The following is a 26,104-nucleotide window of genomic DNA, read 5'->3' as shown; positions in this document are numbered from 1 at the left end:
GAGGGTCTAGGAGAGAATAGGTGTTGAGAAAATGGAGCAAACGAGAGAATACAAGACGTTCAAGGAGTTTGGAGGCAAAAGACAGGAGGGAGACAGGTCGATAGTTAGAAAGACAGGTAGGGCCAGCTTGCTGTTTTTGAGTAATGGTATGACTGTTGCATGTTTGAAGGAGGATGGAAAGGTTCCAGAGCAGAGGGAGGAGTTAAAAATGTGCGTGAGCGTAGGGATTAAAGTAGGAGCAAGAGGTTTTAGGAGATGGGAGGGAATGGGGTCAAGAGGGCAAGTCGTAGAGGGAGAAGAGGCGATCAACAGCGTCACATCCTCCTCTGAGACAGTGGAAAAAGAGTCAAGGAAGGCAGGAGGAGAGTTAGGAAGAGGTGTAGGATGGGAGGAAGAAACAGAGGGGTTGTTCTGACGTATGGATTCCACCTTTTCCTTAAAATAGTCAGCAAAGTCCTGAGCGGAGATGGAGGAAGGAGAGGCAGCGGAGGGTGGTTTGAGTAGAGTATCAAAGACAGAGAACAGTCGGCGTGGGTTAGACTTGTGCATGTTGATTAGTGAAGAAAAGTAGGCTTGTTTAGCTTGCGAGAGGGCAGAGTTGAAACAGGATAGCATAAATTTGTAGTGAAGGAAGTCTGCGAGAGTATGAGATTTCCTCCAGAGGCGTTGTTGCACAAATAACACCATATTCCACCAGAACAAAAGAGGATACAATGATGCCTGCTACAGTACGGAAACATCCTATTTCATAAGGTACTTTATATAGGGGGTTTCACATCTGATCCATCAGCATGGAATCATACTGTACATGTTCTGCTGCAAACTTAAAACTTGAAATAATAGAATTAGTGCATGAAGAGCTACATGAAATTAAACAGACCTTTGTAATTCAGACATGGGGTTTTTTTTTTCTTTTTTTTTTTTTCTAGCCAAAGAAACCTAAACATTCAAAGCAAGAAAGTCATTCCTCCCAATTTTGCAAGTTTGATTTATGTTTCACGGTATGTTTGACTTCATCTACAATCCCTCATTGCTTATACCAGAATTATACTATAATTGAAGTCCTAATCAATTTACAGTAAATCCAAGATTCAGTCATACAGTAGCTCCAAAATCACAAACCGTAGGAGAGAGGCAGAGAGCTTTTTATTGGTCAATTCTACTCCCAGCCAGTGCTACCCTTTTTATGTTAGGCAGGTGTTCTCAACTCCAGTCCTCAAGACCGAACAACAGGTCAGGTGTAGCCCCCTTTCCCTATGACAATGGGAACTACGCGTGCTGAATTACCTGTGGCTCACAGAAGGCCTAAGCCTCCGCCGCTTGGAGCCTGGGTGTGCTATCGCCCTTTTCGGTACCGGGCCTCCACCTGATGAAGGATCCCAGCGTAGCAGGATAACCCCTCACAGGAGCCAATTACAATGAAGACTACACACACACACACACACACACACACACACACGTGTGTGTGTGTGTGTATAGTGTGTACAGCATGTATATATATATATATATATGTATATATATATATATATATATATATATATATATATATATATAATGTGTGTGTGTGTGTGTATGTATGTATATATGTGTATGTATGTATGTATATATATATATATATATATATATATATATTCAGAAAATAGCCGTGTTAGTCCAGTTGCGATAGTGCAGAATAAATGAGTTCTTCAGTATTAGGTGATATATATATATATTACCAACACACTAATAGTAACAGTAATACCCCCACACAACGTCCCTCACAATGCAATGACCCAACACAATGTCACCACCTGCGGTGGGATTCCCCCAAAGTATTGAGGGTGCCTGGGCACCTAACCACCCTGGTGTCCACAGACAAGGCCCACCCAAAGAGTGTGTGTGTGTGTGTGTGTGGAATAGCACTACCCCTGTGTAGAGTCGTTGGTGCACGTGGTACCTCTCCTGGTCCGGCCAGACCAGGATATACTGTAGATGTTAGATCAGCAGAACCGTAACGTGATCCCACTACGCTGGGTCTGCCCAATCCTTTCCCGCCTCACCGGTGACGTCCGTGTCTTAAGGGAGCTCCAGCAGGAGTTTCTCCCTTAATGTCTCTGAAGTAGCCTGGATCTGGTTGCAGGCCGCAGCTCACCGCGTGGTGCCCGTACGACGGTGAATCACTCTGTCACTATAGTACTGATACTGTGAGCTAAGGGGAAGCGGCCCTATCTGGGGGCCTTCCCTGAACCACACACAAGCTGAATTGGAATCGGAGGCCTAGCTGGGGCCTGCTGGGGAGATCTGGCCTAGTCTTGGAGCCACTGGCACCCGGACACTACCTGCTGCCTCCATTGGACTGGCAAGTGGCTCTCTTTCACACCAAACTACTCTCCTGCTCCCTGTGCAGATCCCCGAGCCCTATTTGCTTTACTGCCCCACGTGTGCAGTATCCCCCGGTGCACTATGGGTCATGTAGTCCCCTGCAGCTCTTGCGGAGCCACCTAAGAGGGCCACCGCATCTCTTCATTCACTGCGCATGAGCAACCATACCACTGCGCATGCGCAGCACCTAAAATGGTGGCCTCCCGACACCCGGAACCGCTGTGGAGCTCCGACGGCATCCAACTGCTCTATAGCCTCCCTCCCTGCACCGGAGATATGCGGGGAGCTCGGCTACACAGGTTTTCAGGATATCCCTGTTTCAGCACAGATGACTCAATAATTTATTTATTTATAACAGCATTTATATAGCGTCCTTATCCAGGGCGCTGTACATTAATCTTTGAGCCATTGATTGAGCTACCTGTGCTGAAGCTGGGATATCCTTAAAATCTGACCTGTTGGGGGGGTCTTGGGGACTGGAGTTGAGAATCCCTGATGTAAGGAATGCTGCACTGTGTGGTGAGGTATAACACTTTGCCCGTGTACTGTACTTCGCATACTGGTGCCGTGGCATGGCATGGCACAGCTCCCGGTGTAGCCGTTGACTCCTGTAATAGTTGCTACAGCTTTTCCTTGGACGGTCTTGCCTAGAATCCTACAAGTTTTTCTGGACAGATCATTAATTATGTATGAGCAGGGCAGGAAATAGGGGGCTTGTATGGAAAAACATGTATGTACAGTACTTTGAACTAGTCCATACAAGGGGCTAGCTATACACTAACTTTCACTGGAATTTGAAGACGGTTTGATAATTATCAGGAAAAAACTAAAGCTTCACAGAATGTCACAGGCTTGTTCCATTAAGGGGAGCATCATCTGTATTTCCCTAAAATTGTATCTCCTTGCATCATATCTTACGTACACTACAATCTGACACTTGTTTTGATACCTTCATTATTTCTTTATCAGTTTATTAATCTGACAGAATATGACCACAATGTTTAACTGTCACAAAACATTGGCATTTAATGGGCCTGAAAATATTGTTTGTGTGTTAGATTTTATCTAATTTTTGACACAACCCCGTACGTCTAATCATACAAACATTTCATACATTTTTTGATCAGCTATCTTTTTGTAAGGCTTTGTCTTGCTGAAAGGAAATGTAATCCTATATTGTAACACCTCCTGTAACGGCATTATTACAACGAAATTCCTGAAACACAAGGGGTGGGGTAATGTTTAACAAGAGGGCTGCTGTGTGTTGCTTCATTTACCTTTACAAGAAACCCTTCCCTGTTTTATACTGCACGCCACACAAGTGCCAAGCGAGAAAAACAATATGCATGTACTGTATGGGTGGGGGCAATTAATTAAAGGCGCCTCTGTAACAGAGTTATAAAATTGATTTAGGTTGACAATTTCTGCGTACAGATATTTAGCTTTGCCTGTATCTTGGCTCATGTAATTTCTGAATCTTGCACGGCTATCCTGTCCCAACGAAACGTTCACTGTTTTTCTTAGAAGTGTCAGCGGTAATGATTTCAGTTACAGAAGCAAGTTCTAGCATGCTTAATTCCAGCCAGCCACTCATGCATTGATTGGAGACCCAACTTATGGTTTGTTTTGCCCCCTACCATTTGGGTTAAAATTTTACAACCGACCATATTTACTTTACTATTAACACTTATTTTCTATTTCGTAACCGATTGATCTGGTTAAGGGATGATCAATCCTTGCACAGAGACTTTACAGGTTTGTTGAAGTTACTGTACACACAAAAATTGGCATTTTATAGTAAGGTAGGAGAGATTGCTGTAAGCCCAAAAAGCATAACAGTATCAAGATTAGTAACAAGTACAAAGGCTACAAACTACATATACTGCTTTTGAAGTGAATTGTACTGCGGAAAGACTGCAGAAGCCATTCCAAGACTGCAGGCTTTGGGGCAGAAAGTAAGTTATGATGAAGTGCATCACAATTATCATACTGTATAGGTCAGTCCAGTCACTGCACAGAAAAGAAATGGTTTTTCTAATATCCAAATTAGAACGTTTCTGTAGGATGTCACTGTAACCGGTCATCGGGGTGATAGTCATAAGGCACAAACAATAGGGCAGTTTTATGGGATGGCTCCTTGCCCCCCCCCCCCCCAAAAAAAATAAAGCGGTTAAGATGAGGAAAATCTCATTAATTTCACTTAAATTTAATTACAGAGACCTCAATTATTTATTTACATAAAAGAAAATGGCAGATTGAAGTGCCTATGAACACATTAAAATTATAGATCAACAGAAAATAGAGTAGTTTAGGAGCTGTATGATTAATGGTTGTATCTAGAAGCTTTCCAAAAAGTCGCCTTTTTCCAGAGTGCTATAACAAGACCTCTCCTATTGATCTATTTGATGTAATTTAATGATGGAGCAAGCTATTTTGGCAGCGATTGGAAGTAATCGCTTCCTTTCCAAAAAAATTGATTTATTAAAACTGTTTTTTCTTCCTTTTTGACAGCAGAGCATAAATCTAGTATACATGTAGTATATAGGGAGTTATTTGTGCCTTGAATTGGGGCATTGTTTTACCTTTTGTGTCAGAGACATTACAGACTCATTTCTGCCTGGGTTATGGTGGGAGAAATCCACATGGGAAGCCAGTCTTTATTCAGACGTCATTTCCCTTTACACATATGGCACCATATTGCCAAATGGCTCTGCTGGCCATCGGGTGTCACTGTGGTTGCTTGTACGGTCTGTAAACCCAACATGGTCACATTACAAGGAATATAGAGCAAACGAGTGGGGCAAAGAGTAAAATATGTACCTTTTAGTTTGGCTGGGAATAACCGGGAATTGTTTTATATTTTCATTATCTGAACTACAGCAACAATCCTTTATGAAGTGGCTCATTTTCATGAACTAAATACATAATCTTCAGTGGCCAAAGACAAGTTGGTTTTGTGTTGTTTAAGTAGTGTTTGAAAGTTTACTTAAGGAGATAAAGCGGCTTCAAAAGATTTGTGTTTAGTTTGACCTACCTTGATAGCAAAGTTCAAGTAAACGTGTTTGAATTTTTAACCTCCATTGTTTTCGCAGGACGCACCTTTCCAACACACCCATACTTCTCTGCTCAGCTGGGAGCTGGACAGCTGTCACTGTACAACATTTTAAAGGCCTACTCCTTGCTGGATCCTGAAGTGGGTTACTGCCAGGGGCTCAGCTTCGTCGCTGGAATTCTTTTACTGCACATGAGCGAAGAAGATGCATTTAGAATGTTAAAGTTTCTCATGTATGACATGGGACTGCGGAAACAATACCGTCCCGACATGATCACTTTACAGGTACTAATCTCCTCATGGGTATGGCAGACTTGTGAAAAATAAATACACCATCCGAGTAGCAGTGCCACTTGCATTAACAAAGCACATTCAAGTTTCTGTATTGTGAATGCATTTAACCACTTGTCACCCTCTATACCAATTTCCCCTTTAGATTTATTATCCGTATAATTCGAATCCGAAAACCATTCTCCCAACAGTGCAACTAGAGAACCTGCCATCATATCATATCATTTAAGGACTCCCGTAGACGAGACCCAAGTGTAAGGCAGGGTGAAGTCACAAAGCATGTCCATTAATTAGATGTAAATGTTTCTCCAAAATGAAAATAAAGACCTGTGCAAACAAATTGAGCATTTCAAAATGAAACATTGCGATTTATTATTATTATTTTTTTAAGTGGCGATGATGCTTTGGCTATATTTAGAATTGTGACTTTTAGCAATAATCCAGGAAGTTGGCAGCATTTACAACACATTTTGAAAATAAAATGAACACCCTTTTCTAAGAAAAACTGTGAGGTCTGATTGGCTGGTGGGAGACAGTTAATTTCTAAACTGTAGTTTTTATCGTGTATCTTATGTTGATTTAATTCAATAAAAAAAACTCTTCCAATTCTGAACATGCCAATTTGTCAGGTTCATCTATATTTACTTCATACCCTTTCTTTTTCTACACAAGCAATGTATCCCAGAATAAAGGGAACGGGATAAAAGTAAACAAAGATCAGTGGGATGCTTAGATGTAGCTGAATTACAATTTTTTTAGAATTTTATTAGTATTTTTTAATACTTTTTTCTAAAAAACTTTAACTTTCCCATGGTAAATAAATGCATTTAGTGGGTTCTTAGCATCTTGATCTAATGCAGGGGTAGCCAACTCCAGTCCTCAAGAGCTACCAACAGGTCAGGTTTTCAGGATATCCCTGCTTCAGCACAGGGCTCAGTCTTCGATTGAGCCTCCTGTTCTGAAGCAGGGATATCCTGAAAACCTGACCTGTTAGTAGCTCTTGAGGACTGGAGTTGGCCACCCCTGATCTCATTTCTTGTTAATAAGAATGTCAACCCCCCCCCTCGAAAGCTGGGGAGAAATTCTTGTTTGGGTTTTACCCATGGTTTGGTTTATATCTTCATAAATTACTATACAGACAGAAAAGCCTACGTATGATTCCATTTTGTGGACCGGTAGAAAGAGAAAACATAATTTATTAACAGGGTGCAAATAAGTAAGTGTTATTGTAAAGCTGATTCAAATGCCAAGCTGTTTAAAAACTGCCTACAACAAAGACAGTCAAAAAAGCAAACAAATCATAATTCTTGCTCTTTCACCTAAATAACTGTGTCCCACCTTGACTGCAAAAAAAAACTATTGAATGTTTTCCTATTTCTTATGTATGTCATGCTAGAATGCAACTGCAGGCTAAAGTAGTGCATGCTCAGGACATAATGTAATATATACAGTAGCATACTGTATGGTGCAGAGATGCATAAACTGAATCATGCTGCCAAATATAGAAGGTATTAATGGGAATTCTAAAACACCGCTGTGTGTGCAGTACATCACACACATTTGGATATAAGATAAATTGTACACTTGTTCCATACTGACCAACTCTCCCTATAGGACATTACAGTGGAGGATGGGTGTTACTGTACATACAGTATATAGCAGAGACCTGATACACTGTTGCTATTCTAATCTTTTATGTTCTGTAATGGAAACACACAACAGAAGGATTGAATATTCATATATAGTCCTGCTCATTTGTCCTCTCCAAATTAAATGTATAGGGGTCCATTCACGAGTGTTAATTATTGTTGATCATTAATGGCGATCTACTGCAATGACTGCCAACAGTTTACACTTTCCAAAGTGCCGTGCACATTTATTTTAACGCTTCCACTACCCTAGATCAGGCGTGGCCAGCTCCAGTCCTCAAGGGTCACCAACCAGTCAGTTTTTAAGGCTGTCCCTGCGTCAGCACAGGTGGCTGTCATTGACTGAGCCACCTATGCTGAAGCAGAGATATCCTTAAACCCGACTTGTTGGTGGCCCATGAGGACTGAAGATTAAGTATCGTGTACGTTTAAAAAAAAAAACAACAACACGTGGTTCATATATTTTCTGTTCTTTTTTTAACAGATCCAAATGTACCAACTTTCTCGACTACTTCATGACTATCATCGGGATCTGTACAACCACTTGGAAGAGTATGAGATAGGACCCAGCCTTTATGCTGCTCCCTGGTTTCTCACCATGTTTGCCTCTCAATTTCCGCTTGGGTTTGTGGCCAGAGTCTTCGGTAATGATTGAATAAAACGTGTACATTTTCTCGTGCTTGTTGAGTGTTCCAGACCTGCCTGGGAGTAAAAGATCTGCCAGAATTTCGTTGGTAACATAATCTCAGACTCCAGTTTTCTTCCCCTCGCCATCAGTCATCTGAAAAATGTGTAAAACCACTTTCCATGTGTTCTGACCGTTTTTTTTACGTTTGGAATTTTTGGCTCACGAATGTTTTTGTTGCTTGCAAGGGCTAGCATATAGAACAATGAATACATATAGCTATGCATGGACACCGAATGCTATACAGTGATAAATACAGAAGCATTTGCCTTGTCGATTTTTTTCTTCCTCTTATTGCTACTTGCCATGTTCTCTTCTAATTGAAGACAAGTTTCAAACAGGTTTTGCATATGCATCCAAAAAAGAAAGCAGTGCCCTAGTAAGACTTAAAAGGAGCAGTTCCCCATATAACACCTATTTAGAAAGTGAACTCCATGTGGCGCCCTATACAGTGCATACGAATGTAGGAGTTGGGGGCTGCTTTCCTGGCCCCCCTTTGTCTTGTCAGACTCGCTCTCTTAATCCCACAATGTCCTTGGGGTCTTGTGGACATGCCTTGTGGGGCTCATAGAGGCTTAGCACTCCCAATATCAAAATTAGGGAGTGTTTCACCTATTTTAATCTTGGGGGTTGACGCCCCCCTCTGAAGCACTAGATCTTCTTGGTCTAGTGGGATTCCCTATAGACTGCACAAGGCAGCCAAAGGAGAACAGAAGTATGGAGGAGGGGCTTCATATGGCAGCGTCCCTCTATCTCATGGGACTCTTGAGGGGTACACCCCCCCCAAGATTAAAGGGAAATACTTCCTGTTTTCTGTTGGAGGTGGGGTGACTTCCCCCTCTAAACCTTGGTAATGTATATCAGATTCTGCCAACCAGGGTGGTTTGAGTTTTTTTTTTTTTTTTTTCCCCATGCAGCTGGAAAAAAACTAAAACAGAGCTCATTTTGTTAGAAACCTGCACAAAGTTGAGCAATGATATTTGCCAGTAATTGCAGCTGATTCTAACATTGCACTTCTACTGGCTGCAAGCCACTGGATGGATGAGCGCCTACAAAAACAATTGGTTCATTTACGTCCTCTTCAAATCCAGAAGCACAACCAAAAGTGAAGTCCATGTAATAAGTGCGGCTTGTGCAATGCTTGATGATATATATTGATAGTTTGTATTGAGCAACTATCGGATAATAATCCAATCCTTAAGTGTCCCTTAAAGGTGCCGTCTTCACATAGGACCAAACTGAACTCCTAGTTGTGATGTGTTCACTGGGCTCAAACTACGCAATTCATGCCTTTAAACAAAAAGCAGATCAGTATTGTATTGTATTGTATTGTATGTCTTTATTTATATAGCGCCATTAATGTACATAGTATAAATGTTTTCCATCACTTATCAAAATGTATACCGACCGTATTAGTAACGTGACGTTTTGGGCTTAATTGAGGGCCATTTATAGATACCTTATTGCTCCGTTATATTTGCCTTATTTCCTAAAAGATCCTCCTACAAATAGTGAGGATATAGAGACGTAGCAAGACTTACTATACCCAGCGCCACAGCTGAAAAGGCAAAAGTCCACGGCGCTGGGGACAGACAGTGTCTTCTGCTGTAGCGCTGCGAGGGGTCCATGCTTCTGAATGGGACCCCCGCCGCGTTAATCCTGGTCACGGCAATGTAGACGGTAAGGTTTGCTACATCTGTATACATTTGCCAAATCGCCGAGCAGCTGTAGAGCAAATAAGACTGTTAATCAGTGCTCCTTCCCCCCTTTCAAAGTCCACTTTGCAAGTAGAATTAAATCATGGCTTTGAAATGACCGATAATTGTCTGATATATTTTCTATGCAACCAAAAGGGAAAAGTCATCTCATTTGAACTAACTAAACATCGTTGTCATAAATTCAATTTCGTCCTATTAGAAAATGCACTTTTAAAGTTACAATCCACTTTATCTGACAAAGACCTTTTTTTTAAACGATTTAGCGATGTTGCTAGTTTCATTAAACAAATGTAAATATGCTTAACGCAAAGATTTGGCTGTCTTTGTTTCTTTTCAATGGGAGCTCTGAATGGGGGAAGTACAGTGTGCTTGTCAATCAAGTGTTGTCTCCTTTACTCTTGGCCAATCTTGCACTTGCCAGAGAGCCAATAAAGATCATAGAACAGCGGAGCACGCTGTTACCTCATACAGAAGGGAGTAACTAGAGGAAGTAAAACCCCTCCCCTCTTACCATGTTCACAAATGTACTTAAAGAACTAAATAAATTATACAGCTCAACCCCCTTATAACGCTGTGCTTGGGGTCCAAAGAATCACATTCTGATATAAGCGGATCACGTTCGAAATTATGTCCAATTGTATGCATTGCACAATAAAGTATTTAAGATACCAATAATCGTGGTGTAAAGTATTCATAAATACGAAAATTGGGAGCCACGCTTGCATCGCGTTAGAAGCGGATTCGCGTTGTAACGGATCGCGTTATAACGGGGTTGAGCTGTATGTTGAAATAAATTTGATTTAAAGAAAATATCAAGAAAATGTAGCCTCCCGAAATGTGACCCTGCACTTGTAAGGGGAATGCACACTTTTTTTTTTTTTAGTAATGTGATCATTTTAAAAAGACATACTGTTGGCCGCCTATATCACAATGGACTCCCAAGAAGATTAATAAATCACAATATAAAATAAATCCTAACAGGATGCATTAGGCTAAGAACGGATTTTTTTTGGTGCTTTGGTTTCTGAACTATTATTGTTTTTCTACTTGGCACATATACTATTAACATTTTGTATGAGCATTGAAAAGTTTAAGGTTTAAGTTGAATATTTTCGATAACGAGCATTTCACCGTAAGGAATTCTGTGTAGCTATAGCCGAGCTGTGGAGTTACTTTATTCCATGAAAAAAGATTGATACCCTTTGCGTAGAATTTGAACCGACTGGTTTAGAGATTAGTGTTTTGTAGAGCAAGAGCGTCTGGAAATGTCTGTGCTGTAGGAAAAGGGTTTCTATATTCTATGCCCAGAATGGACTTTGCTTTTGTTGGCTCCTGTAACAACTGTCCCCTGTGTTTCCTCCCTAGTAATTGCAGAATATTAGGGAGGAAATGGAACCGATGGACAGGAAGCTTTTCTTTTTTTAAGGTGCTAACTTATTGGACTTATTGAACAGCTACTGTATTTCCAATGTGGAGACACCTGCAGACGGCGTAGCCCATTTTGGGCTGGTAACATTTTCCATCCTAGTGTTAGAAACAATTATAATTAGTAAAGATATTGTTCCTGTTAGTGAATGACTGTTTCTGTTCTGATATCCCACAAATGGGGCGCTTTTTTATCAGAAAAACATGTCATAAGAAAATTCACAACTTAAAAAAAAAATCTATGTATACTGTATGTACAGGTGTAACCAGCGTTGTGGAAGAACGCATTATCCCCGCCCTTTTTTGGCACACGCCTAGTTCCAAGACAGTGGTGTCTTCTCTTGCTGCCATGTTTTGTCTCGCTTCATCGGGCCTCGGGAGCAATAACGTCTGCTACAGCAGTATGACACTGTAAAGATGCAGTTTTAAATATCGCATACTGTAAAACAGTTGGTCTTTAATGAGGCCAAGACTGGTTCATTATGTTACAGTAACTTAACTTGCAATGAATACATGTAGGTAATATACAGACTTGAGGTTATATATAAGCTTGCTGTAACAGGAACAAGTCATAGTAAAAAAAAATATGGCAATTTGTCTATAATTCTGTGTACATCTGCTGGACGCAAACATCGGTTGTAATGTTCCCTCAAATTTTATTTCATCTGCGTGCAAATGAAAGTGCACTTCTGAAGAATCACCCTAGCGTATGATGAGGCCTGTGCATTATACGGAGGTAGAGCTTGTTTTTAAGTGTCATACAGAATTACAAGAACAAAAGGTATGTTAAGTTAGCTGCCTGACCTAACAGGTATGGTGAACCTTGTTGGCCAATGCATTGGCACTCCCAGGCTAAAGGTAACGTTACACCGAGATGCGTTGTGACAACCATTGTATAACATTGTTCCTGCAGTGACATTAACGCTTTCCAAAATTAGTTTTCAAAATGCTTAAACATTTGTTATGATTTTTTAAAACAAATAAGCTGTATTGTAGGGTGTAGGAAAGGCCGCTCCACTGTCTGTCATTTACTGCGAACAATGTTTTGATGGTGCAACAGCAAACCTGTATGCAATCAGAGAAGGGAACGCTGTCCAGTCACTGAAAGGCCCACGTGTGTCACAGGACTCTGTGTCGGCTCTTGTAGGTCATACAGAGTTCAAAAATAGTGTGAACAATGATTGATTCCTGAAATATGAAGTGTGTGTGTGTGTATGTATATATATGTATATGTATATGTATATGTGTATATATATATATATATAGATATATATATATATATATATATATATATCTATATATATATATATATATCCATACAATTATACAGAGCATTTATAGACAAAGGCCAGATGTGTTATGACCACACACATCACATCATCATGAGTAAACTTGAAAAGGGAATGTGTGAGGTCAATAAGCCACCCTCTGGCCCTGAAAGACACCTTAGAGACCATTCACTTGAATGGGCTAGAAGGTGTCTTCCAGCCCCAGAAGATGTCTTCTGGAAGAAGACTGCTAAGTAAAATATAGTCCAATGTGATTTGTAGACCACTGTACGCATAGTGCATTCTTATGAGACTATTTACTATCAACTTTGTAACACCAGTGTCATTCCTGGCCTAAAATATTGGTTATTTATTGTTACACTAGAATGATACAAGTTGTTTAAAACAAGAAAAAACTAGGCCAGTAACATGTAAGGGTTGTAAACTACACCCAAATTCTCAGAAGAGTTTCAAATTTGTGCAATCAGAGGTAACACAGGTTAGTTACGATATACAAGATCTGATAGATTGTAATTCATGTTATATTGTGTACTTGTTGCAATGTCCTTGCAACAAGCAATACATTGGAAGAACAACAAGGAAACTTAAAGTGCGTATCGCAGAACATGTAAGGAACATAGAGAGAGGTGTCTTACAGCATAGTGTTTCAAAACACTTTAAAGAATTTCATTCCCAAGACCCAAGGGGTCTAAAATGTATGGGTATTGAAAAAATTAAACCCAGTTGGAGGGGAGGTAATCCAATAATTAAAATATCAAGACAAGAAACGTACTGGATTTATGCATTGAAAACCCTTGCACCACTGGGTCTCAATATAGACATAGATTTGGGATCTTTCCTTAGGGATTAAAATAAGTTTATGCTGTAATTGGAACCTCTCTCTGTGTCTTTAATGTGGTTAACAATGTTATTAATTCTGCCTTTTGGGAAGTTCTTTTTGGTTGATAGATTCCTCAATAGGGATAGCTAATTTTGGGAATTGTGCTCTCTCTCTCTTTTTCCCCAATGTTGTTCTAAAATGGTTTCTTTATGCAATACAATATATATTTGCACGTTTGACTTTGTAGGACCCCATTTTTGCATTTATGGCCAAACAAACGTTATGTTGAGTGAAGTTTCACATGTAATGTCTCTCTTGTTAACTAAATCTCTGTATTAAATAATATGATGAATGATATATATTATGATGATAATTAGTGCTAATGATGTGAATTGATACCTTATGTAGTAAGGTTTTAAATGCAATGTTTGTTATTTCTGGTAGTTAAATCTCTATAGTAAGCAATTATGTAATTACAATTGGTGCTAATAATATAATTGATATCTATATGGTTAATTAATAATATGGTGGTAGTACCTCTCTTTGTTTTCTGGTAATTTCAACTATATGTGGGCATTGAATACACCCTCTGGCCCTGAAAGACACCTTACAGACCATTCACTTGAATGGGCTAGAAGGCGTCTTCCAGCCCCAGAAGATGTCTTCTGGAAGAAGACTGCTAAGTAAAATATAGTCCAACATGATTTGTAGACCACTGTATGCATAGTGCATTCTTATGAGACTATTTACTATCAACTTTGTAACACCAGTGTCCTTCCTGGCCTAAAATATTGGTTATTTATTGTTACACTAGAATGATACATCCTCCCTTTTGTTTGTGTCTGTAACTGCTCAAGGACTATGAAATAAACGTTAATATAAGATCAAGAGGTGTACATATCTGTAGTAATGTGTGTACAAAACAAAAAGATAATAAGAGTTTGTCCTTGCTTTCCCTATGTGCACTGCAACATATGATTGACTAGATAGAGCAGAGGTGCACAAACTTTTTTTGTATGCGCGTGCCCCCCTCCCCTGCCTACTCGCGCACCCCCACCCCTTACTTTTTCTCCGGCATCATCGGTGTCATTTGATGTCATGTGACATCGCGTTGCCATTTGACTCTGTGTTGTCATGGCGTCGCGTCCCAGATGCCGTCGGAGAGAAGGTAAGAGACATACAGAGGTCTTGCGCACTCCCCTGGCATTTTACTTAAATGTTGTGGGGAAGAGTGTGGGACCACCATGCTCCGTGAAGCTCCCACCCCCCCAGAAAATGGGGGACAGTCTTTACTAAACAAATACCTCGATAATCCTAGAAATCTGTAGAGAAATAAACTCAAACATAACATACAGTATTTAAGTAGAATAAAATGCGTCTTTATAGGTTTGTTATCATTAAAAACTACAAAAAAATATCTCGGGTGAGAGGGTAAAGGAGTAAGTGGGGTAATCTCTGCCTCAATCTATTTACAAACCTCCAAAAATAGCCGTTATTATGACAGACTTGAAATCATGCTTAGAGACTAATTTTATTGTGTCTTTTGGCTGATACTGTATATTGTGCTGGGAAGAGACCAAATGCAGTCCTCTCAATTGTTTATTGTTGTTAGTTTGGCACTTTAGTTAATTTCCTTTAAAGGAGCAAAACATGTGAATATAAATAAATTAAATCCGTTCTGTAGTTTTAGATAATCGTGACTTTTTTTTTGTTTTGTTTTTGTTCAACTTTTAATGTGTTTTTTTTTTTTTTTTTTAAAGCATCCTTTGATTTCTATAGCCGGTTTTAACTCTCCTACCACGCAGTGCAAGATCTTTGCAACACTTTTCTGTTTTGGATAATTTGTTACAAATGTTCCAGCAGTTTGAGCTGCAAACTGTAACAATAGCTAATGTTACTTTAGTAATATGCGGATACGTTGTAGCTGACAGAAGCAGCCATTATGTTAGGCACACAATCAGGATTTTGACAGATTTATAACAGGAGCACCAAACGATTGCCAGTTTAGGTAAGACTGTAGAATTATAAATTGTCCGATGCTTTACATATAAAAATAACAAAGGAGAAAAAAACATTTGGAAAGTAGTATTGCTGTTTTAAGTCAGCACAGTAGTATAATAGCATATACATTTTACCCTAGCTGCTGTTGCTTATTAATCTGAGTGGTCTCTAATTATTTAAATCCCAAATTGTGCACAATAATACAATGTTACTTCTCTAATTCACTGATTTCAACAATCTCCTAGTAAATAATAATGGTTCAGATGGTGAAAAACAACTTTAACATAGCTACAGTATATTGAAGGCTGATGAACTTTAACATCTCTGTATTAAGAATAGATAGAAGTTTAGTCTTTCCTCACATTAGGTGTAAATCATAAGGCTATTTTTAGAGGTTTGTAAAAAGATTGAGGCAGAGATTCCCCCTCTTACTCCTTCACCCTCTCCCCTGAGATTTTTTAGTAGTAGTTCAAGATTATGGGTTAGAGCTAAGACTCCTTTTATTTTACTTAATAAATGTAATGTTTTTTTAGTTTGTTCTTCTACATATTTTTATGTTTCTACATATTTTTATGTTAACGAGGTATTTTTTGAGTATAGACTGTCCTCTGCCTAGTGAGCCTTATGTTGGCGTGCACATCGAGAATAAGGGTTTGTCTTTGCGTCCTCCTTTTTTTGTACACCAGAATGATAGCTGAAGTTACAAATTGAAGTGATCTTATTTAAAAATTCACAGCACAGAATAACATCTGCTTTTTTCTTTCTATGTAGATATGATTTACCTTCAGGGATCAGAAGTCATCTTTAAAGTCGCTCTCAGTTTGCTGGGAAGCCACAAGCCTTTAATTTTGCAACATGAGAATCTTGAGTCCATCGTTGAATTCATAAAAAACACCCTTCCAAACCTGGGTCTAGTACAGATGGAAAAAACCATAAACCAGGTAATTTTTTATGAGTTGTTTTTATTCTGCTGGTGTATAGAAGATTCACTATATTTTCAAGTATTTGTACATCTGTTTGTGCTCTGTAATAAGGCAAATGTTTTCAGTGTCTTCTAAAACCATTCTTTGAATACAGACCGGAGGTCATAGTCTTACGTCTTGACCAAAATCCTACAGTATTGCCATCCTAACGCCCAGGGTCGCAGACAGATTTCCCGGGGCCCACGACAAGAGTTACGTCTGCCCCCCCCCCTGTGTCATGCCCCCCTGTGTCTGCTGTCCTGCGAGCCACTCCCCTACCCCCAATTCGCACCTCACGCACACTCTCTATTCCCCCCTCTACCCATGTATTTCTCTCCCCTCTGTCTCACTCCCTCTTCCTCACTCACCCCTCCATCATTTACTAAACTCTCCCTCAATCCCCCACCCGCCTCGCATGTTTCTCTCCCCTGCGTCTCATAGTTACATAGTTACATAGTTACATAGTAGATGAGGTTGAAAAAAGACTTCCGTCCATCAAGTTCAACCTATGCTAAATTTAGACAACAGATACTTTATCCTATATCTATACTTATTGATCCAGAGGAAGGCAAACAAAAAACCCCATTAAGGGGAAAAATTAATTCCTTCCTGACTCCAAGAATTGGCAATCGGATTAATCCCTGGATCAACATCCTTCCCATGTATACTTATTTGGTATATCCCTGTATACCTTTCCCATCTAAAAAGATGTCCAACCTTTTTTTGAACAAATCTATTGTATCTGCCATCACAGTCTCCATGGGTAATGAATTCCACATTTTAACTGCCCTTACTGTAAAGAACCCTTTCCTTTGTTGCTGGTGAAATTTCCTTTCCTCCAACCTTAAGGGATGGCCCCGAGTCCTTTGTACTGCCCGTGGGATGAATAGTTCTTTTGAAAGCTCCTTGTATTGTCCCTGAATATATTTGTATATAGTTATCATATCCCCTCTTAGACGCCTCTTTTCTAATGTAAATAAATCTAATTTAGCTAGCCTCTCCTCTTAAGTTAGAATGTCCATCCCCTTTATTAATTTGGTGGCTCTTCTCTGCACTCTCTCTCGTTCCATAATGTCTTTTCTTAGGATTGGTGCCCAAAATTGTACTCCATATTCAAGGTGTGGTCTTACTAATGCTTTGTAAAGGGGCACAATTATGTTTACTTCCCTTCCATCCATTGCCCGTTTGATGCAAGATTAAGATCTTGTTTGCCTTTGCAGCTACTGCATGACATTGGGCACTATTGCTAAGCCTGCTGTCTACAAGCACTCCTAAATCCTTCTCCATCAAGGATTCCCCCAATATATCTCCATTTAATTTGTAAGTCGCCTTTTTATTCTTGTATCCCAAATGCATAACCTTACATTTATCTGTATTAAACCTCATCTGCCATTTACCTGCCCACGTTTCCAGTCTCTCCAAGTCCTTCTGAAGAGAAATTACATCCTACTCTGATTCAACTACTTTACTCAATTTAGTATCATCAGCAAAGATGGAGACTTTGCTCTCGATGCCAACCTCAAGGTCATTAATTAACAAGTTTAAAAGCAGGGGTCCCCGTACCAATCCCTGAGGTACTCCACTCATGACTTTAGGCCAACCAGAAAAAGTTCAATTTATGACAACCCTCTGTTGTCTATCCTCATCCAGTTTTCAATCCAGGTGTATATATTATTACTGAGTCCAACTTTCTTTATTTTGTACACCAACCTCTTGTGTGAAACCGTATCAAAAGCCTTTGCAAAATCTAAGTAGACCACATCAACTGCATTACCCTGGTCTCACTCTTCCTCTCTTCGTCGCTCCCTCACCCCCTCTCTCCTCTCACTTGCGCCCACCTTCCATTAATTACCCCATTCTTACTCAATCCCACCCCACAAAATACATACCAAAAAACCCCACCCCCTAAATACATACAAACCACCCCACACGCCAAACACATACCAAACAAATAACACAAATACATATCCCCCTCAATACATATAAAAATACACCACACCTCCAAATACATATAAACATACACCACACCTCCCAATACATCTAAAAATACAACCTCCTCCCCAATAAATAATAAAAATACACCCCCCAATATATATAAAAATACACCCACTCCTCCCGAATACATATAAAATACACCCCCCACATTACATATAAAATACACCCGTCCCAAATACATATAAAATACCGGCACCCTCCCAATACATATAAAATACACCACCCAAATACATATCTAAAAAACAGACTTACCTTGGGAATGGTCTCAGACCGGGCCTAGAGGCTGCGGGGGGCCCAGCTGCCAGTCCTGTAGTTGCTGCTGGGCCCCGGCTCTCCCCCAGCTGCTGACCTCCGTCCTTACTGACTGTCCCAAGCCGAGCTTCCGACGCCAGCAGGCACCGGGCCTCCCTCTCATGCCAGCGCATGCCGGAAGCTGGGCCAAGCTTACTTCTGGCGCCCTGACGTCAGAGAGGCCCGTCGCAAGCTCGGCGTGGGACAGTGTGAGGGAGGCCGGCCTGCAGCTGGGTGAGAGCTGGGGCTCGGCGGCAACTGCTTTGTCCGGCCGCTGGGCACCCCGCAGCCACCGGGCCCGGGACACTTGTCCAGACTTTCACCCCCTGTCGGCGGCCCTGCTAACGCCATTAAATCAATAGGGCCTGTTCTAACTCCTGTTCAGTAGTCCCCTATTCTCCATAGAACCCAAGGGCTGTGAGAATAAAACTATACTGCGATTAAATCAAGCAGAATGGGGATCTGGCATTTGAAATGCAGTCATGAGTGTATTTGTTACTCTTGTGCCACATTTTAAGCTTTAATCAATGTTGAGATCAGTAACTGTTTTTTTTAATCTTGCACAGGTGTTTGAAATGGACATTTCAAAGCAGCTACAGGCTTATGAAGTGGAATACCATGTACTTCAAGATGAATTGATCGATTCGTCTCCTCTCAATGACAATCAGAGAATAAATAAATTGGAAAAGACAAATCATACCTTGCGCAAACAGAACTTTGACCTTTTGGAAGAGTTGCAGGTACAGTATGTAGCTACTGTACTGACAAATACAAATGAACTATTTAGCAGATTGTTGTTTTATTTTTTTTAACTAAAGCTTTTGGTATTCTGCTGAATCAGAGTGAACATGTGTAATGTATAATTATCCATTAGATTGAAATTTACAGCACAACGGTTTATAAAAGAAAATCAAATGACCCCCCCAAAATATTATGCCTATTCAAAACTGCATAATTATGCACTAGATTTAAACATTGCTAAAAAGCCCATGGGAGAAAAATTCTGGTTAGCAGGGGTAATTGTTTTTTCTTAATTACTCAGTAAGATGACGCCCACAAAAATACTGTTGCTCGTTTTTGCCTTGTGCAATTACCAAATGTATTTGATTTAGTTTACGTTTTGTAATAACTTAGACTACATTGAGTTCTAGGATGGAGCTCCTCAAAAATATTATCGAGCTCTAGCTCACTGTTTAGAATAAATATACATTCCAGAAGGTCATTATATATACATATAGATCTGAACAGTGTATATAATTGTAATGATGATTATGCCGTGTCGTTTACATTTAGGGCAATAGTGTGAGATGTACAGTTAGCACCCAGCAGTGTTTTTCTTTGAGTATTTGCTACTTTGAAAGCATGAACACTCCCTGTAATATCCTGACAATCCTGATAACTATACATACCTCTACTTGGCATAACAATGCCTTGCTATTCATAATATGCACTTTAATAGTAGCAAACAAGGCAATACACTAAATTGTGTTTATTTAAATGTGTACAGTTTTAATAGTATACTTGGTTATTTAAAATTGTTTTTCAAAGGCTCGTAATAAAATGTTCTTCTGTACAGAGACCTTAGCATTGCATCAATTGCATTTCAATTCCCTTTTTTCATTCTTTTGAGCTTTTATGTGGTGGCTTTGAGAAATGTTGTTGTGTATGCAATTCTGGCAGGAGAAGAGCGAGTATAAAGATAAGAAGAACTTGAAAGATATTTTTCGGATGCTTCTTGTACTTGAATTAAGCCATGTGCTTTGTATAGGAAGCAAAGAGGAGCAGTTGTCAGTGTAGCTCTTTATCCTTTAACTGCGGCCAAAATAAAGTTTGGCTTTAACGTTATTCACTCTGCAAATATTGTTACACTAACATTGTTCTGCATTACTCATTAACATTTACTTTTAATTAATCATTACAGATACAGCAGATGTTATTACCCCTGGTAACGTAAAATAGCGAGGCACATCGTGCATGCGTTATCACCTTAACCCAAAGGGGCTCAACTACTGTACTCAAGACCCCCCCACAAGTCAGGTTTTCAGGATATCCCCGCTTCAACACAGGTGGCTCAATCTTTGACTGAGACACTGATTGTGACACCTGCGCTCAAGCAGGGATATCCTGAAAACCCGACCTGTTGGGGGTTCTTGAGGACTGGAGTACATGGTTTTCAACTTCCAGGAGGATGAAGGTCTTTAATTCATCGTGGAGAAGGGTATTCTTACTATTAGAGCACACAGTCTGATGTAGCCTACTCAAGATAGTTATTGTTTTATTTAATTTGTTTTTGTTTGTTTTTCTTTTACAATTTCAGAGGTTGTAGTTCTATTGGCAATTTCTGCTCCCTAAAACTTGCTTGAAAGTTCCGAATCCTAATTATGTCACCAAGAATGACATGGAAAATATTGAATAATATATTTACCATGGTTGAATGTTTATCACATTTTTCCCAAATGCATTTCATTTTTTTATTTCTTTGCCTACAGGTGTCTCATTCAAGAATCCAAATCCTGGAATCTTCTGTAGACAATTTACAGAGTAATGAGGTCCAATTAAAGCAGTCTCTTCTTACTTTGGAACTGGAGCGATCAGCCCTACTGCAGACAATCGAAGAACTGCGCAGTCAGAGGATGGCGCCGCATGCCAATGCACTTTATACAAAAAAAGAGAAGCCATAGAATGTGTTAGTATCGAGACGCAGACAAAGCTCTCTTTGAGAATCTTCCCTGGCACATGGATAATCAGAGCCTAGAAGAGCATTGCTGGCCACATTTGGGCGCGATTTACTCTTTATCCTCTTGACAGGATGCATACACATTCTTCGTGAAATATATAGAAGTCAAATGGGGGGTTGAGGGGATATCGAGATTAGGAGAATCTTGTTTCTCAGGGAGGAGCCGCATCGCGTTGAATTCTAATGAGGAAACACTGCAGTATCTTCCGTTCTTATTGTTTTCCAGAACAACAAATCTCTCCATTGACTCTTGTTTAATTGGTTTTTATTTGAATTTAAGGATTCCATGTCAATCCTATATTTTCTCATGAATGGGCAAGTTCCAGAATATTTTTTTTAATGGAAATCAACCAAGGGAAATGAAGGCCTTAGAAAGGGATACCAAATATATTTGTCTGGCAGGAGTTTGGATAATAGTAGACCGTTTCTCCTGGTTATATACAACTTTTTCTAAGTGGGCAGAATTTGCAGTGTTTTCTGGCGCGGTCAATTTCTACTATCTGACTATTCATATTTGACACTTTTTAACTGATCTAAATTAAGTATCATCCCATGTTTTTTATATATACATATATATGTATACTAACAGTAGTTTTTATGAGCAAGATCTATTTTAACATTATTTTTTATGGCTGCTGTGTTTTTATTTTGTTTTAGAAATACCTTTTTGGTTTCACCATCTTGTTGCATTTATTGTAACGATCAATCCAAAAACAAGTCGCTGTAGTTATGGCTTTGACTAGTTAGCTTTAAGTTATTTTGAAGTGTGTTTTCTCATCGGGCAAAGCATTGTTAATGTAACTTTGTTCTTTCTACACTAGGTTGGTATTCACAAATAAAACAATGCTTATATTGTCACTTACCACTGGTGTATGTCACTGTATAATCTTTCCAACGCATTTTATTTTCCTGAGTGTTGCAATTCTGTTTAAAAAAATGATTTTTATTTTTTAATAGCCACAATATAGTGACTCGATTTTAATCAATAATACACTCCCATACTATAAAATGCACACCACATATTCTTAACACTGCGTTTGTATTCTGTTGCATAAGAATCCACTACTTTTCTCTCTAGGTTCTCTTCTGTTTTAATTTTGTGACAAATTTAATATCACCTATTCAAGAAATGTTATTCCCCAAAATACCAGTACAAAAGCTATCCCACTAGTCCTTCGTGACCAAGCAATAATGTCTTGTACCACAGTTGCTCTTTAAGAACTAACCATGTTCAACCCTTTCCCTGCAAGAGCAGCAGTCTGCAACACATTGCAAAGAAATGCAATGCATGATGATCTGTCCATAATGGGGCTAATGCACTATTTATCTTTTTGTTTTGCATTAGTATTTTGTCATTCTTATTAGTTGGAATGTTTTCCTTTGGTAGAAAGTGGTTACATTTTGCAGTCTGTATACTGTAGGAAGAATGTTGTCATCTTGAGCCTTTGCTAGGAGCGATAATTGTGTGTGAGGATGAATGACTTGAGATAAGAGAGAACTTTTCCTGCACTGCTTCCATTCATCCATAGAAAATAATTATTTTCCACCCTTTTCTGCACTTTTAATGAACCTCTTCCATACCACTGGCAATAAGTGAATGTATTTGAACTATCCCTGCAAAGCTTTCCAAAGCACATAATATACTATTTTCTAGCACCAATTATGAATTTCTTTGTCCAAATCACTAATACCTTTCATGGAATGGAAGATTTCCCTGCATCGCTTACAAACAGCCCCTGCTCCAACACTTACAAATGTATGTTCCCCTCAGAGAATGAAGTGTACCCATTGTATAATGAATCCGCACATGCGCTAAATAAATATTTCTTTAAATGAATGCACTACGATGCTTTTACAGCAGTTTGAAGCTGCAGACTCTAAAAGCACAAAATATTGATGCAAAACAAGGCAAGCAGTTTATCAAAATCTTCTGTCTGTGAGACTGCTGCAAAAAGTACAATAGCCTTATCAAGCAAAAAAAAACATGGGAATCAGTATGGGAGCTGGTATTGTAGACTGATAAATAACCCATGTGTTATTCTGGCCTTGTGTAAAAAAAAAAAAAAAAAAAAAAAAAAAAAAACCAGGCCATTTAATGTAACCACCATTTTAATGCAATACACATCCCTTGTTATTTTGTTGCTTGCCGTTAAGACTCACACCTGCCACGTTCCTGTTCTACTGGTAAGTTTCTGAATTCTGAAGCTTGTTCTTTTGCATTTTAGAACACGTTTCTTGCCAATATCCATTTAATATTCAGGTTTATTTGTACTGTGGGTGGAAATTTTGTAAACCGTTCTAGGGAAATGTACCGTCTTTACTGACGAGCAATAAAAACGATTGTGCCAAATTTGTAAGTCAATTATTTTCTTTTAAACGTCACTTCTTGCAACAGAGTTAAACAAGTTTCATCGGCACCTCCACTGGATGTTTGAAAAAAAAAAAAAAAAATATATATATATATATACTGCTTTCCAGTTCTCAATCCATAGGAACTCTAGAATTCTAATCAAAAAGACCTCAAGCAACAAATCGGAGAACTCAACCAAAGCACGTTAGAAAGTGGGCCATCATATGAATCTCCGCAAGACAAAAGTGATGATCAACAAATGTGTGAACTCTACAAAGATCTAAATAAATGGAATAAAACTAGTAGACCTTGAATACAGTGTTTACCTTGGCCATCAAATATCAATTATTTAATTTTTTTATAATGCGTCAACATATTCTGCAGCACAGTACAATGGGGGAATAGAATATCAATTACAGTACATACACAGAATTACATACAAAATGAGGACAAGGAAGCGCAAACTGATACAAAAGGTAATGAGGGCCCTGCTACTGAGCGGTTACAGTCCAGATGGAAGAGGGGCCAAAGTGGAAACAAAAAGCACAGCTGGCTCCAGTAGTGTTTAGGGCTGTGGCTATTAGGAGGTGTTAAGTAGTGTGGAGTTTAGTTTCAACTGCACAGCTGGTCCCAATAGATTTGGGGGCTGTATACGTTAGGGGGATGCCAGTTAAGCTTCCTTTAACAAAATAAACAGATAAAAAAAAATCTTTATTGTAAATTGACACAGTGAAATAAGACCGCGTGATAGAGACGCATATGGTTACATCATGTACATGGAAAGCCAGTCAATAGCTGTCTATGAATCCTTTAGTTGTCAGCTCGAAGATTTGTGTCTTACACATTTTCTTTCTTTTCGCCTTGCCCAACACAATGATTCATCAACACAGTGTATTAGGTTATGTATTACACATTATATATAGACAGACACACAGTGACGAGAAAAAGTTTGTGAATCTCAATGATGACCACGTAAATTCCATAGTTTATCCATGATAACCTTCTTGAATCAAACCCAGTCTTTTCTTAAATGTCAAATAGGGTTTATAGTAACCAATTCCATGTCTCTTGAAACAAAATGGTGTATGAATTATTGCACAGTCCCATTATTGCTGAAGTCCACCATGCTCCCAAGAATGTTTGAATTCCCTTACTGATTTAGCCCCTTCCACCTCTATTGGGAGGCTATTGGACAAATCCACCACCCTTTCTGTGAAGAAGTATTTCCTCACATTTCCCCTTAGCAGCCACTCTCCAGCTTCAGAGCATGCCCTCGGGTTCCAGCATTTCTCCCTTCTCTGCAGTATGCTTCCCTCTTGTACTTTGAAACTTTCAAATACAAAGTTTTGATCCCGTCTCTCTAAACTGCTAATATTTCTCTGTATACAACCTAACATCCTGCTGGCTTTCTCCATTGCTTTGTTATATTGCTTGCCTACTTTTAAGTTAGCTGAAATAATGACTCCCAGTGCACCTTTCCCTCTGTTAATTGACATTGCAGTGCCATTATTCCTGTATTCTGCCTTTTTGGATTTTTGTGACCCAAGTGCATTTTTGTTTTTGCACTTTTTGACATTAAATTGTAGTTGATCCATGGAGTAATTATGAGATACAGTATCAGATCATATTTCACTGGGGTTTGTTTGCCTTCCTCTGGATCAATATACTGTAAATACAAATACTGTATAGCAAGCATGTCAAACTCAAATGCTAACAAGGGCCAAATAAACAAGGTTTAAGTCTAGGTGGGCCGCAAAAAAAAACAAACTTACATTTTCATAGAAACGTAGGTTTATTTCGAAAAGTAGTGTGTGTGTGTGTGTGTGTGTGTGTGTGTGTGTGTGTGTGTGTGTGTGTATGTGTGTGTGTGTGTGTGTGTGTGTGTGTGTGTGTACCTCACAAAACGAAAATAAAAACTAAAAAATGTAGAACAGGGAAAATAAAAAATAAAAAAGCCAGATGTGAATGACTTCTGAACCCATTAACCAGTGTCAGGATGCCCCTCTTGATTTCCAAAGCAGCAATCCCGCCTGGAATCTTACCTGATCCGCAGTCCCTCAAGGTACTATACTGCAGGGGAGGTGTTTCCTACCTGTCTTCCGATGTCCCCCGCGTGAAACTTGAGTCAGATCCGGAAGAAAGCAGAATAGGTTATTTCGGTGTAGGTATAGGGCAGTTAAGATAAAAACGAGAGACAGAGAGGCGCAGAGAGAGAGGCGCAGAGAGAGAAGCACAGAGAGAGAGGCGCAGAGAGAGAGAGGCAGTGAGAGGCGCAGAGAGAGAGAGAGGCAGAGAGAGAGGCGCAGAGCGAGAGAGAGGCAGAGAGAGAGAGAGAGGCAGAGAGAGAGGCGCAGAGAGAGGCGCAGAGAGAGAGAGAGGCGCAGAGAGAGAGAGAGAGAGAGAGGCGCAGAGAGAGAGAGGCAGAGAGAGAGGGAGAGAGAGGGAGAGAGAGAGAGAGAGAGAAAGAGAGAGGGAGAG

General features: G+C 39.5%; 1 protein-coding gene across 8 annotated transcripts in view; it reads left to right on the top strand.

Moving 5' to 3' along the window:
* Positions 1–23,626, top strand: part of TBC1D1 (TBC1 domain family member 1) — a 224,477-nt gene extending 200,851 nt beyond the window's left edge. For all 8 annotated transcript variants that reach the window (XM_075567919.1, XM_075567916.1, XM_075567934.1 and 5 more), the window contains 5 exons: positions 5,454–5,698; positions 7,838–7,997; positions 16,063–16,232; positions 19,106–19,279; positions 21,029–23,626. In XM_075567919.1, the coding sequence (XP_075424034.1) occupies positions 5,454–5,698; positions 7,838–7,997; positions 16,063–16,232; positions 19,106–19,279; positions 21,029–21,220 (941 nt within the window). In that variant the 3' untranslated portion in view covers positions 21,221–23,626. The remainder of the gene's footprint in view (positions 1–5,453; positions 5,699–7,837; positions 7,998–16,062; positions 16,233–19,105; positions 19,280–21,028) is intronic.
* Positions 23,627–26,104: the final 2,478 nt, after the last annotated feature.

This window comes from Ascaphus truei, chromosome 1 (assembly GCF_040206685.1).
Source record: "Ascaphus truei isolate aAscTru1 chromosome 1, aAscTru1.hap1, whole genome shotgun sequence".
Classification (NCBI taxonomy): Eukaryota; Metazoa; Chordata; class Amphibia; order Anura; family Ascaphidae; genus Ascaphus; species Ascaphus truei.
Note: the sequence above shows the minus strand (reverse complement) of the source record. Positions and strands in the feature narration are given on the sequence as shown.